Source organism: Podarcis pityusensis (assembly GCF_964106645.2).
Source record: "Podarcis pityusensis genome assembly, chromosome: 6".
Classification (NCBI taxonomy): Eukaryota; Metazoa; Chordata; class Lepidosauria; order Squamata; family Lacertidae; genus Podarcis; species Podarcis pityusensis.
The window spans coordinates 94,611,735-94,625,124 of NC_138030.1; the positions used below are offsets into that span (position 1 = coordinate 94,611,735).

At 41.5% G+C, this 13,390-nt stretch overlaps 1 protein-coding gene across 3 annotated transcripts in view; it reads left to right on the forward strand.

The window, feature by feature from the left end:
- Window positions 1-13,390, forward strand: part of COP1 (COP1 E3 ubiquitin ligase) — a 101,031-nt gene that overhangs the window by 26,862 nt on the left and 60,779 nt on the right. For all 3 annotated transcript variants that reach the window (XM_081012157.1, XM_081012156.1, XM_081012158.1), the window contains exons 11-12: window positions 1,170-1,305; window positions 13,227-13,370. In XM_081012157.1, the coding sequence (XP_080868283.1) occupies window positions 1,170-1,305; window positions 13,227-13,370 (280 nt within the window). The remainder of the gene's footprint in view (window positions 1-1,169; window positions 1,306-13,226; window positions 13,371-13,390) is intronic.

The window sequence follows — 13,390 nt, forward strand, 5'->3', positions numbered from 1 at the left end:
TGTCTGCCCTCCAATTCCTTATTACAGTGATCCCTTGGGTAATGTAACTTTCGGGTTGCGAATGCGGCAAACCCGGAAGTATATACTTCCGGGTTTCGCTGCATGCACAGAAGCAGTGCTTCTAGATGCGGACTTTTCGGGGTACGTACGGACCTCTGGTTTGTATCCAGAGGGTCCACTGTAATTCTCTCCATTGGTTCATATTATTGCCCTCCACCCTGTCAACCAGATCCAAACCTTTGTCTTTATTTAATTCGTCCCTGCTTTGTCCCCAGAATTCAGTCTGACTTACTGTACAGTACGGCTGACTTCTCTCAGTCCCCACCCACAATTACTTCAGCATAAACCTCTAGTCTTCTCTTTCCTTGACTATTGCAGTTTTTCATTATGATTGGGTTTTTTTTATATATGTATATTTTATAACCTACTATGAACCATCTTGAGAAACCATATGTTAGAATAAATGTTTAAAAACATTCAAAAATAGTATATTAATTGCCTTCTCTTGTGCCACCTCAGTCTCCTTACCTATGTCTATATCTAAAACTTCACTGCCAACAGCATTCACCTCTTTGGCTCCTCTTTTAACTTCCCGACATAGATTCCTGTCCCTATCTGCAATCAGCATAAATTAGTTTTCTTTAACTTCAGAGTTCTTCGTGGCCTTTCCTACTCTGTTTTCATCTGTCCCTGGATTCATGTCTGTCCTGGGAAGTGGTGTATAAATTAGGGTGACAGCTTTTTTGTGGGGGTGCTGTAGGGCACCCTGTCATCTGCCCTGCACCACCAATAAGGCTTTCCTTTTCCTCCCTTCCTAAAATGAGACAGGAAGGGTGCAGGTGGAAGAACTTGCTGCCGTTGCTGAACCAACAGCGAAAGTAGTATCTGCTTAGGCTGTGATTCTATCTGGAAAGGATGGGCCTGGCCTCATGCACTAATAATATCCAGGTTAGACTGCTGTAATGTGATTTGTGTGCACCTGCCTTTTTGAAGACTATTCAGAAACTAAGTGATGTAGAATTTGGCTGTCAGAATGTTAGTGTGGTTAGGGAAGTCAGAACATGTGTCGCTGAATAATGTACCAGTTGCACTAATTGCTGATGCTCCTGAGTGTTCTCCCATCTAAAAATCCTATTTTTCCTCCTCCCCCCGCCCTCGCACCTTTGTAGATGACAGCAGAACCTCAAGCCAGTTGGATGAATTTCAGGAGTGTCTATCCAAGTTCACTCGCTACAATTCTGTCCGACCCCTCGCAACACTGTCGTATGCTAGTGACCTCTACAATGGATCCAGCATAGTATCCAGGTAATAAACGTAATGTTGTTGAAATGCTAGAAATTCTACAAAATGGGACTTCATAGGGTCAGACAAAGTTCTTCCTTTACTTGAAGATCTATCTTTGGCCTCAAGTTTCTTGCCTGCATGAATGCTGCCCACAATTTCTCCTTCTTGGTTTCCTTCTTAAGCTTGGTAAATCAGTGAGTGGGCTTGAAATTAAATTTACCAAATGAGGCACTAGCATTTCAGCAAGAACTTGCTGTGAGTAGAATAGTTTGGAACGTAATCAATGAAAAGAATGCTGTATGTTTGAATTGAGTTGGGAGGTCAGTGAATATAGGAAGAAACTTGAGTATTTGGAGATATTCAATAATGTTTTTGTGTATTAAAGACATACAAATAGTTTAAAATGCTGAAATCATAAAGATGCCATCAACACATGTTTAACCTGCAGTCAGAAACAGACAGAATTGGCCTGTAGGGTACTTCAGCTTTTTTTAAACAGCTCACTGTTTTTTCCCTTTCTTTCCTGTTATGCTGTAAGTAGAGCATTTCCATTAGAATGTCAACTTTATTTTAGAAGAGTAAATTGACAAAGCTTGAAGCTGAGTATCTTGGGAGAGCTTTTTCTCTCTCCATAACGTTCTGAACACCTTGCAGTTGAATTCTTTTAAGATGCTAAATTAGGCATGATCAACTTCAGTAATAGCTCTGTCTTGGAGGATTCAAAATGCTGAACCAAACATGCTGTTAAAACAAATGAGTATAACTTTCTGATGAGGTGTAAATGTAGACATGATGAAGTTACATTGATAAGAAAATGGTTTAATGCCAACTAAACTGTTTTTTGTTAAATCCATAATTTGTCAGTAAGTCGCAGAACCATTTTATTTTTCAATCAAATAAATTAGCAATTCCTAGTGTAGAAATTCACAAAGATAAGGAAACTTCATAAAAGAAATTGGATTGGAAGAATGAAAAATGGTTGAAAGCACTTGCCTGTCATAAATTTTTGAAGGACATCTTTTTTTAAAAAAATGCTGTGGTGTCCATTACTTAGATATCAAAAACATGTTTGCGAACACTAAATGGACATACTAATTAAAATTAAAAAAATGTCTAGTTTGGTTACATTCTTTACTGTCTATGCACCTCCTGTCTAGAAATTGTCCAAAAGTTAGACTATATATATATATATATATATATATAGTGTTTCCCACCCAAAATAATATTTAAAATATCACATGATTATAACAGAATATGACTGAATAGCTGGATAGAAAACTAAATAGAAAATAAAATTAAAAGGGCACATAGAAAATGAAACAGGTTACATTTGGGACGATAAGTCAGCATGATGCTGACTGACAACTCCCATCATCCCTGACCATTTGCTGTGCTGGTTGGGATGGATGCCAGCAGTTTTTTGCGGGCAAGTCACTGTTGGCCACTGTCTGTTCTGCCACCTTCTTTGGGTCAGACTTTAAAAGGCCTCATACTACCTAGAAAAGCTCTGCTGGTTGACCCGGTGGGGATGCAATGGAAGCAGCAAAAGTATGTCTTCTTGGCCACCTTCACTGTCACTATAAATAGGCTCAAAAATGAGCACCCACTAATTTTGCTTACATTTACCTGGAGTTTTTCTCTGCTTGCACTCTAGCTGTCTCCCCTGTCTGTTTCATTGCCCTCAGCTCTGCTCTACGCCAAGGAGCCAGCGAGGCTCTGTCAAGTAGGAAAGGGTGCTCGGGCAAGTGTGTCAATGGCCTGGGCCATCTGTATATTCCACAGATCAGGCACTGTTTCAGCAGGAACCCCAGTCATATTAGATGGGACAATTCCCTAGAATCATGTGGAAACCAACTGGATCCTTGAGCCTCTGAGGGTGCACCATCCTAATAGGTCCCCTACCTCTGCAGAGGGGGAAAGCTGCTGGACACCTAAAACTCCGCAGGAGGCGATCCAACCATGATAAAAGACTGATGTTAATATCCTTTCACTCTCAGTTCACTCTCTTCCTGCCTGGTTGAGAAAACCAGGTCCAGGGTGTGGCCTCCTGTGTGTGTGGCCAGTGACCTGTTGAGACAGCCCCATTTTTATCATAGCTGCCATGAAACCTTCAGCTCCCACAGCATAGATGTCTGGAAGCCTTCAAGACTACTTCCAAGACCACCTCTGTCAGCTCAGTCAGCAAGACTGCTGGGCAGTGTGGTGGGTGGTAAACCAGCAGACTCCTTAATATGTCCTGATTGCCCAATGCCAGGTACATTCACTCTAGATTCCCACTCAAGCAGACAGGAAGTTTGGAGAGAGAGATGAAATGCAGCCCCTCCCCCATCCCCACCCTCAAGACTGATGCTGGATTGAGAACCCAGGTAGGCACAGCTGAGTAAGACCAAACCCACTCTGTTTACCCATCCACAGTGCTATTTTTCTAGAAAAAGAGGTGCCGGAACTGAGTTCCAGTAAGTTCTGGCTGAAAAAAGGTCCCACCAACCCATGTCTCAGTAATACATACCAGGGCAGCCTCCTCATCCACAATCAAGTCATGAATGAGAGAGATATTATGTAAAAGCAACCTGGCATTTTAAAGCAGCGTTCTCACGCCTGAGGGCTGTCTAACAGAGCAGTCACAATTCCTCTGGCTAGAGATAGGGCTGGCATGTGGCACAACCACAAACTGTTTCAAGTTGTGACCAAAAAGGGACTAAGAAACTCAGTAAATTAACAGAAAGCACCAGTATTGCAAGTGAATCTTTATACATGCATACATACATAATTTTATTTGTATGCATAGTTAAAACCATGCTCAAGATAGCTTACAGCATAAAAAATTACATAATTACAAACATAACAAAGTAGTCATAAACAATAAATAAAACATCAAAAAGTGCACAGCCAGATCAAACAGTTTTCACATAAATCATAATAAGATCTAAAATAAAGATACAAAAAATTAATATCTATAACAGCAACCCCCCCAACAAAACATTCTAAACAATACTCCATCCCAGTAGTCTGTTCAGCAGCCTCACCTTGGGTAGCTGGAGTCAGTCAGGGTCCTGCCCTCTTAGGCCAGGTGGGAAAAGGCCTTCAAGGCAGGGATGAGGTCTTCCAGGACTCTCAAGAAGGCAGAAGATGCATTTGAGAGGAGGTACTATTTCCTATGGAAAAGCTAAATCATAAGGCTCTTTTCTCTTCCCTGCTAAGTTCTGACTACTTCCAGTTTCCCCTATCTGCTGTTATTGCTTTGCTGCTATGATTTTCTTCTGATTACTGCATAGGATTTGGAGTTGCATTGGTCACCCCGGTCAATTTGGAACGATGGAGTAAATGGGATAACATCTGTTACATGCTGCTTTTATTGGCAGCAAACACTTTGAGTCCCTTTCAAATAAATTGCAAGAAGAGGCAGGATGCTATTTAATGCTTCTTAAAATATTCCCAAAACATGTCTTCACCTTTTGTATCAGATCTCACAAGAAGTATAAAAACAATATATCATTTAATTAATAGCTGTAGTTTACCAGCCCACAAGGTGGCAACCTCTGTTTGCTTTGGAATCAGCATTGTATCGTTTGGAATATGAGTTCTGTATCCAGCCTCTCGGTAGAAATTTCATGCTGTTGCAGATCCATAGCACTTTGGCTCAACAAAGGAACATTTGAGGCATTCTTTCTTTCTGAATTTATTCTATGACCATTTTAGGAAATGTTGATATTAAATAAAGATCAACAATGGGTTTTTTAAAAAATCAATAGAAATGTGCTTCAGGTCTACCTAAAGGTAAAGGTAAAGGACCCCTGACAGTTAAGTCCAGTTGCAGACGACTCACTGCTGACCTTCTAATTGGCAAGCCCAAGAGGCTCAGTGGTTTAGACCACAGCACCACCCGTGTCCTCAGGTTTACCTAGAATAAAATAAAATCAATATAAAATGCTAGAAAGATGTGGTGAACACCTTGTATATAAATAGTGTGGGGGGGAATTGGTCTTAAAAGCTATTTCACACATTACATTTTTGTTGTTGTTGTGTGGACAAAAATATCTTTCTGTACCAAACATATGTATTGTATAGATGGATCAGGGACCAGAAATTGGCTGAGAGTTCTCACTAGGTGCATTTATGGTGGCATACACACTTACTATGTCATGTATGTAAAACAACTTTTGAACATAAGAGTCTGCACATACAATTTTGGCCTACTGATAACTGAGCACCCTGGCAGTCTTCAGAAATTTGATAAATGAGTAAAAATGTCAGCTTATTTGGATTCTGGTCTACAGTTAATTCAGCTAAACAACTTCTAATGTTTTCCCCATGGTGAAAGTCAGTACTAAGACATATAAAAGATGAATAAAGAATCCGCAATGTTTGAATGACAATGATTTTTAGGAATTTATTTAAATAATTGAAGTAGAGAGGTTCAAGGGTATGGCAGAATTAAATTATTTCTAAAATTGCACTGGTAACTGATAGAACAGGTCTATAACTGGTCTACTGTGATGTCCTTTGATACTAGCAAGTTGTATTTATTGAGAGTGGTTAAGAATATTCTCAGTAGCTGTTAATGTGTGTGGCACAGGAGGTCAAAAGTGTGTGTTTAGGTTGGAGTAATGCAGCCTACAAAGAAGGATAAAAACTCATTGCAAAGTTTTACAGTGATTTTCAATAAGTGCTTGGCCTCTTCAACTGTACACATGGTTACTTTTGTGTAGGCAGAATGTTAGGTTGGCCTAAAGACCACATGGCAAAACTTTATTTCACAGGTGCTCAGAAAACCACAACCTCATTAGTGAGCTATAGGGAAAGAAAGGACATGGCACCCCATCAGGGCATGTTTCTCAGTCTTGGCAATACATCCATGGTTTCCCCCTTTTCTTTGCTATGCTTTCAACATTAAGAACTGATTGCTTAAGCTGTGATTGAGGTGTATGTTCTGATGGGATATGGCACCACCACCTTTCTGAAACTAAGCAGGTCTGGGTCTGCTTAGTGGTTAGACAGGAGGGCTGTTGGAGAACTTTGTGTATGCCATCTTGAGTTCCATAATAAGGGGGAAAATATAGAATGTTAAAATTACAACATCATATGGGCACATTTTTCTGTTTTGGTCTCCATGGTACTGGGAAAGGGTTCCATGTGGGAATAAGGAAGATACGATAGCAGCCTCTTGCCATAGTACTCAATCATAGACTATGTCATGAACCTTTTTTCTCTCACTTCTGATTTTAACTTCTTCATAAGAGGGTAGAAGATGCATGAGAGAAATCCATATCTCCTCTTGGACTGCTTTCTTCAGGCTTACTTTACTGTGCTTGGCTTGTGACTGGTACAGATTTCCTTGTTTCCATACCTCCTTGTCACTAGAAGTTAGAAAGTTAAGGGTTAAATTATGGAAAATACCTAAAATGCTTGAACTCTTCTTATATTCCTTTCCCCCAGTATTCTTCCTGTGAAGAGAATCTACCTACCTCTGCTAGCAGTTAGGGCGAGTTCAGAAGTTAGAGCAACCTTTAATTGTTTAAATTGATTCTGCTTATTTTGTTAAAATATCAAATAGTTTGATAAAAGTACAGTTGGTGTGCTTTGATCCAAGGGAATTCTGAATTAACGGTAGTGTCTTACCCTATATCTTTGCCTTTGATGCTCTGTATTTGGTTGATGGAGGTAGCTAATAATTGGACGGGCTGTTCTATGGTCAGTTATCCTGGTGATAAAAGTGGGGCACTAATACTAAATTAGCTAATCATCTGTCATATGATCCCTAGGGCAGAGGTGAGGAACCTCAAGCCTGTGGGCCAGGCTTGGTCTGTGAAGCCAATTTGGGGAGCCAAGAGAGTTCATTGGAAATGAAATATGACACCCTGGATTCTCAAATGTGGGTAGTCCCCACCCACCTGTCAGAGTTGACCTGCGGTGCCAAATAACTGTAGGGCAGTGGTTTTCAGCCAGCGTGCCATGGCACCCTGGGGTGACTTGAATGATGGTCAGAGGTGCCGTGAGCAGCCCCAGCCCCCATTCCTCCTTCTTTCCCTCCCTCAGATGAAAACAAAACTCGGCTTCCAGTGCAAAGCCGGTAACTCCCTACTCGGCACGGACAAATAAGATGTGCTTCTCTACTTTCCATGTATCTCTGTGCTATGTGATGTTGGTTGTCTTTGAAAGAGTGCTGCTTGAGTGTGTGCCTCTAGCCCATCTCTGTGATCCCAGCTGCTGAGGGGAGGCCTGAGTCACTGCCAGTTGGGGCTGCTTAGGAATCGTGTTTCAGGTTTTTTTTATTGGCTGCCACCTTACAGAAAGAACATTGAGCAGGGCGGTGAATGACTCATAAGTTTTTAAACGCCTTTTCAAAGCTGTACTGCTTAAATTTTAATCCTTCATAAAAGGATAGGCAAAACCACTAAATGACAAAACAGCCCAAGTTCTTACCAAGTACAGGGGAGTCCCCACTTGTGAACTACTGGCACACATGCTCCCATTTACACACACCCACTGAAAGTGGCACACAAAAGGGGCAGGAGCAGAACAAGGGAATCCCCACGTGGTAGCCCGGAATGGAACTCCAAAGTAAGTGGGGATTCCCTCGTATACCGCAGGGGAGCCGCAGAAAGCATGTGGTTGGTCAAAGGAGCCGTGGGCTCAAAAAGGTTGAAAACCTCTGCTCTAGGGGATGCCAGGGTGTAAAGATGGGTGAGGACTCTCCTGAGGAGCCGGCAGGAAAGTCCTTTCCAACTATGATTCTATGACCCCAGGGCACATCATATTTCTTTAATGTAGTAAAAGTGGATTTGGGTGTCAGGTCTTTCAGTTCAGATTTCTAATTTATTTCAATAGCTTAGTTTGAAATACACATGTTTTGCCAGAGCTGTCTTGAAGCATAGCTAGAAGAATACCCTGAAATAACTGTCCTTGGGCCAGAATAAGAGAGACGTTTGAGGTTTAGTAAGAGCACACTGACTTGACTGTGAATAGCACAAAGGTCTACTAAGGACAGGGGTGGGAAACCTGTGGCCCAGGCACCATCAACTCCAGCCAGCATGATCGGGCATGATAAGAGTTGTAGTCTAACAACATTGGGAGGGTCACAGGTAGGCCTGGACAATGTATCGATACATTGCCTAAAACCAGTTTAAGGTTAAAATCGCGAGAGTAATTTCACAATTTCAGAGCAGGCAATGTATTGTGAATCCCTGCTCGCCCCTGGCTGCAGCCAGCACTGCATGCTTTAATCCGGAGACCCCAGCCAGGCCACCTGATGTTTGCTCACTCGCTCCCTCCTCAGGCCAGCCACCTGCCTCAGGAGTCTGGCAGCACCTTCATTTCTTTCCCTGGCCATGTGAGTGTCAGTGGGCTGCTCCCTTCCTCGCACCAAGCGCTGAGCGGAACGGAGCCGCCTCCTGTGCCTTGCGTGATGCTCTGGAGGGTGGCTCCTGGTAGCTGCCATTTGCACAGCGGAAGGCTATTGCCAGGGCAAGCCACAACTGCTGGCTCCTGGGAGGCCGGCGGTGCCTCAGGGCTCCGCAGTGTTATGCCATGTGGCGCCTTGGCTGGTGCACCCCACCTGGGGCAGTGCCGCCTGCCCAGCCTTGCCAGGAAGTGGCAGAAGCTGATCATGGTGATGCTGATCATCTGCGTGGCTAACAACTGCCTGCTTCTTTCCCACCTTCTTTCCCCCTTTCCGACATTGTAATATTTTGGGATATCACGAGGTTTAGCTGGGACAAGATCCTGGCAACCTCAGATCTCTAGCTGTTAGCCAAATTTTGTGGACACTGCTTATTTTGTGGACACTGCTTACAGGGTCTGTTCACTCAGGCTTGCCAATGCTTAGGTGTGAATGGTGAACTGCTTTGACAACAAAATGGTTCATGCTCAGAGAATGAGTTTTCTGTTAGTATGTAGTTGCTGACAGTTATGTGCAGTGCTGTGTTCAGCGGTAGTTCATTGTGAAGCCCTTGCTTCTAGATGGTGCCAACTTATGGGACCTGGCCATTTATGCAGGCTTCAGTTGGTAGGACTATACCTCGCCTCCATTCCAGAGTATTGTCTAGAAAATACAATGGCCCTAAAGCATGCTCACACTTCAAAGTATAACATAAAATTAACAGAACTGGCTTGGCAATTCTTAAGAGTGTTTGTAATGACTTCTTGAATTGTTTTCTGGTATTTTGCATCTTGATTGTCAAAACAATAGTCTCATTATGGATTTCCCTGGCATTGCTTATAATGGTTCTATGATGAATTAAAAAATAGCTTTATTGTGTATGCTTGAGAGATTTTTAATTTTTAGGGATAAAATTTGCATACTTTGAATTCAGGAAGTTAATAAATGTAAGCCACTAAGCCTCCAGTGGGACCTCTTTTATTTAGCTTTAGCTGATAATTTTTAGCCCCTGATATTTAGGAGATGCCATCTCCCATTAAAGCTGTTAAAGCTTCAAAGAAATCTCCATCTGCAGATAATTAAATGATTTTTTAAACATTTAATCTTAATTTGTAGCCTATTTAAAAGTGTATATCAAGATACTGCAGATGTTCATTTGGAGGAGGGCATCTTTTTCATCTCCAAGAAACAATATGGTCCTTATATAATGCATGAACTTTGGCTTGCTAATTTGCAAAACAAACTTACTTTTTGGACTGTAAGTACCACAGTGCTGTGTTCTTAAAAAAAATAAAAAAGTTCCCAGGCAATCCAATTTTCCACCAGGAAGATTTAAAATTCTGTGCCCCATATAAATGATGCAGATTTATCAAGCTTGCCCAGTTGCTAACTTTGCATTTGCTCTTCAGTTTTTTCTCTTTATTCATAACTTGTTCTGGTCCTACTAATTGTGGGAGGGGCAGAAGCCTCATTCCTAACCAACAGAACTATTATTTTGCCATTTCTGTTACTTCAGCATATATTGTCTACATCCTCTCTGTCTCTGCAGTGGTAAGGACTAAACAAGGTTAAAAAAAATAAAGGCTGGTGAGATTCTCAGAATACTGCCTGTTAGGTTTAGTATCAAGTTCTGTGCTTTTTTGTCATCATAGAATTGCCACATACCTACATGTCACATATCCTGACAGTTGCAGAACCACCAAGATAACTGTAACTGTTTAAGTGGCAGTGCATCATGTGCCAACTGTTTGCGGCACCAGTCAGTAAACAGTCCTTGATCTCTGAAGCTATGCAAGGGCTGAAGCTGGCATGTCAAGGGTTCTTATGTCTGAGTCAGCCCACAATATGTCTCTTTGGCTCATGCTTTCTCCAATGTATTGTTTTATGCAAAACAGGTTGTTCAGGTAGAGTTTCCTTCAGGACATTATGCAGTTGTGAATGGACCTAACTGCTACCTTTAATTCTCTTCTATTTATATATAGAGGCAGAATAACTGGGACTTTGAGTAGCTCCTCTGTTTCAAAATAAGCTACCATGTGCATACTAAAGGTTTTTCTTCTCTTCTACTCAGCAGATGAATATTGGCAAGGCAGTTCTTTATCTCTTTGTTGATTTTACCCCTGCAATGTCTCTGACTCTCAGGCTTCTGACCTTCAAGCAAACTGTGTCATTGGTTAATATGCGCACTATTTATATTCTTAGAAATAATTTTAGATAGCCCATTAAGTTTTGCGGGCACATCATTAAATACTAATTTTAGTATTGACAAGTTATATCTTCTTAGGGAGTGAAAATACACAGCATGGAATATAACTATTCAAAGCTTACATGTCTAACAGTAACAAAAATCTCCTCAGGTAAGAGAGGATTTTCAGTTCTAATAACATGGACCTTTACCAGACATGGTAATATTTCTCTTTCAGCAGCAGAAGGCTGAGGGTATAAATTGAATCCAAGTAGATGAATAGCTGACATCAGTTTAGTTATGCCATAGCACAATCCACAGGGCAAGAAACAGTAGCTGACACAGCAGTTCAATTAAGATTGTGGTACAAATAAATCCATTGTGGTAGAATAGGCTCCTGGTTGTAAAACCCTTTCAGAGTAAGTTGACAAGGAAAAACACTGTGAGGCGATCAAGTGCACTGCAAAATGCAATTCTGCTAGGAAGCTTCTACAAATTAATCCTGAAAGCATACCTCTCTCCCCTTTAATTTTTCCCTGATCAGCATTGAACTGTAATCATTGTTATTTCTCTGAGGCATTAATCTGTACCTCACAAATGGCACCATTCATCTTCAAGATCAGAACTTGGAGAACAAGTGTTTCTCTTGCGACTGGCACCCCAGGCTTGTAGCTAAGTAACCAAGACTGGATGGCTATTTTTCCCACTTCAGAGGTGTGGCCGAGTAATTTGGTTCAGTGGAATGTTGTGTAGCCACAAGGATGCTTTCTCAACTCATGATGGAGAATGACCACAAAAGACCTGTATGTTTGCAGAGGTTCAATATGTTGTCTCATCCACTCAATCTGCCGGAGCCTGTTTTCACATGTAGGGGAAGTCCCTGACTCAGTAAGGATTTGAGACTCATTGGCTCTCCTCACCTGGTTTAGCCAGCCAGTCAAAGCTGTTTCCTGGGGTGTGGCCGCTGTCACATGCTGACAGCTTCTAGGAGCCAAAGGTGAGAGCTGAGTGCAGGGTGGGGACCAAAGTGGCCAAAGTACCCCAGAAGGAGCATGACATGCCCCCCATCAGAGGTACTACCCCTCCCCTAACACTCCCTCTCCCAAATAAATACAGTGCTATTCTGTGCATTAACCGTCGTCAAAGTAGACATTACAATAAACTCACAACTTCCCCCAAGGAAAAAAGCTTCCCTTTGTAGAGTTTTCCTCTTCCCTTCCATAACTTGTCTCATGTTATGAAATCAAAACACTCCAGTGTTAGCTGCTCCTCGTTCCTGACTGCCAATAGCGTGGAGCAGGACAATGTGGAATGTCGTTACCAGAACGTTAGACAAGTCCTAAGAGATATTACAAAGGGGAAAGGGGAAAACTAGATGTAGAATATTTCTTTATTGAGAGGCATGTGTGTGTGGAAATATCCTATTTGGCCTTTTACTGCATGCTACACAAAATACAACCATTTTAAGAAGGTCCTGCTTTTTGAAAAGCACTTGCAGGTTTGGATGTTGTGTGTTGAAGCTTTGGTGCAATTGATTTTACCTCTCTGGCTAAAGTGTAGAATCTACCCAAGTTGCTCCTTTTTTTCTTTCCCTATATTAACATTTAGCTCTTCCAGCTTAAAAGTGGCATTCTCTGTGTGGAGGGTGGAGGGTGAGGAGGTGTACTTGGACTCTTAATTGTAAAAGAAATCCATTGACAGCTGCCCTGCAGCATATTTATTCAAACACCACAGGTCAAATCTTCCCCTGTACTTTCACAGTGTGAGCTGTCAGGTTTGACATTTGGGTATTTGTTAATGTGGAAGGTAAAAAGAAATTGAAAAAAACAGAAAAAAACACTGGAGCATCTGCATAAAGCTCTCCAGCTGCAGGAGAACTATTGCGGAACCACACAGTGGCAGAAGTCAGCATTTCAGAAAGAGTCACTGGCTAGATGAAGGCATGGCTTAACCTGGTCAGGTCAGGGCCAGATATTCTCCAGCAACCACTGTCCGCCTGCTATGGTGTCATTTTATATAATCCTGAAGAGTAGACAAAGTCAGAACAACATTGCCTTTCCCTACACCATCTCCCCCCCCCTTTTTTTTTTTTACTCATGGCATCTTCTTGTTTATTTCTCCATTGGTTAAAAATCCTTCAACATTTTTAATTAAGTGTATTTACATTTAGGGAGGGATTTGCTAGTTAATGGTATAGGTGAGAGGAGGTTTCGGCGAACATAGGCGATAAAAGGTTTGTTGTCTTTTTAAATGATGCCAATGTTGAAAGTTTTTTATTGTTCTGAGAAATTTAAATAAAATAATAATAATAAGCTAGGAATATGCTTTGTTTGGTTTGTCTCTTATGCTTTTCTTTCTGGTTGCATTTTTGTTTCTTAGTATTGAGTTTGATCGAGACTGTGACTATTTTGCTATTGCTGGGGTGACAAAGAAGATTAAAGTCTATGAATATGGCACAGTCATCCAGGATGCAGTTGATATTCACTATCCTGAGAATGAAATGACCTGTAATTCCAAAATCAGGTATGTGTTTGTTGCCTCTT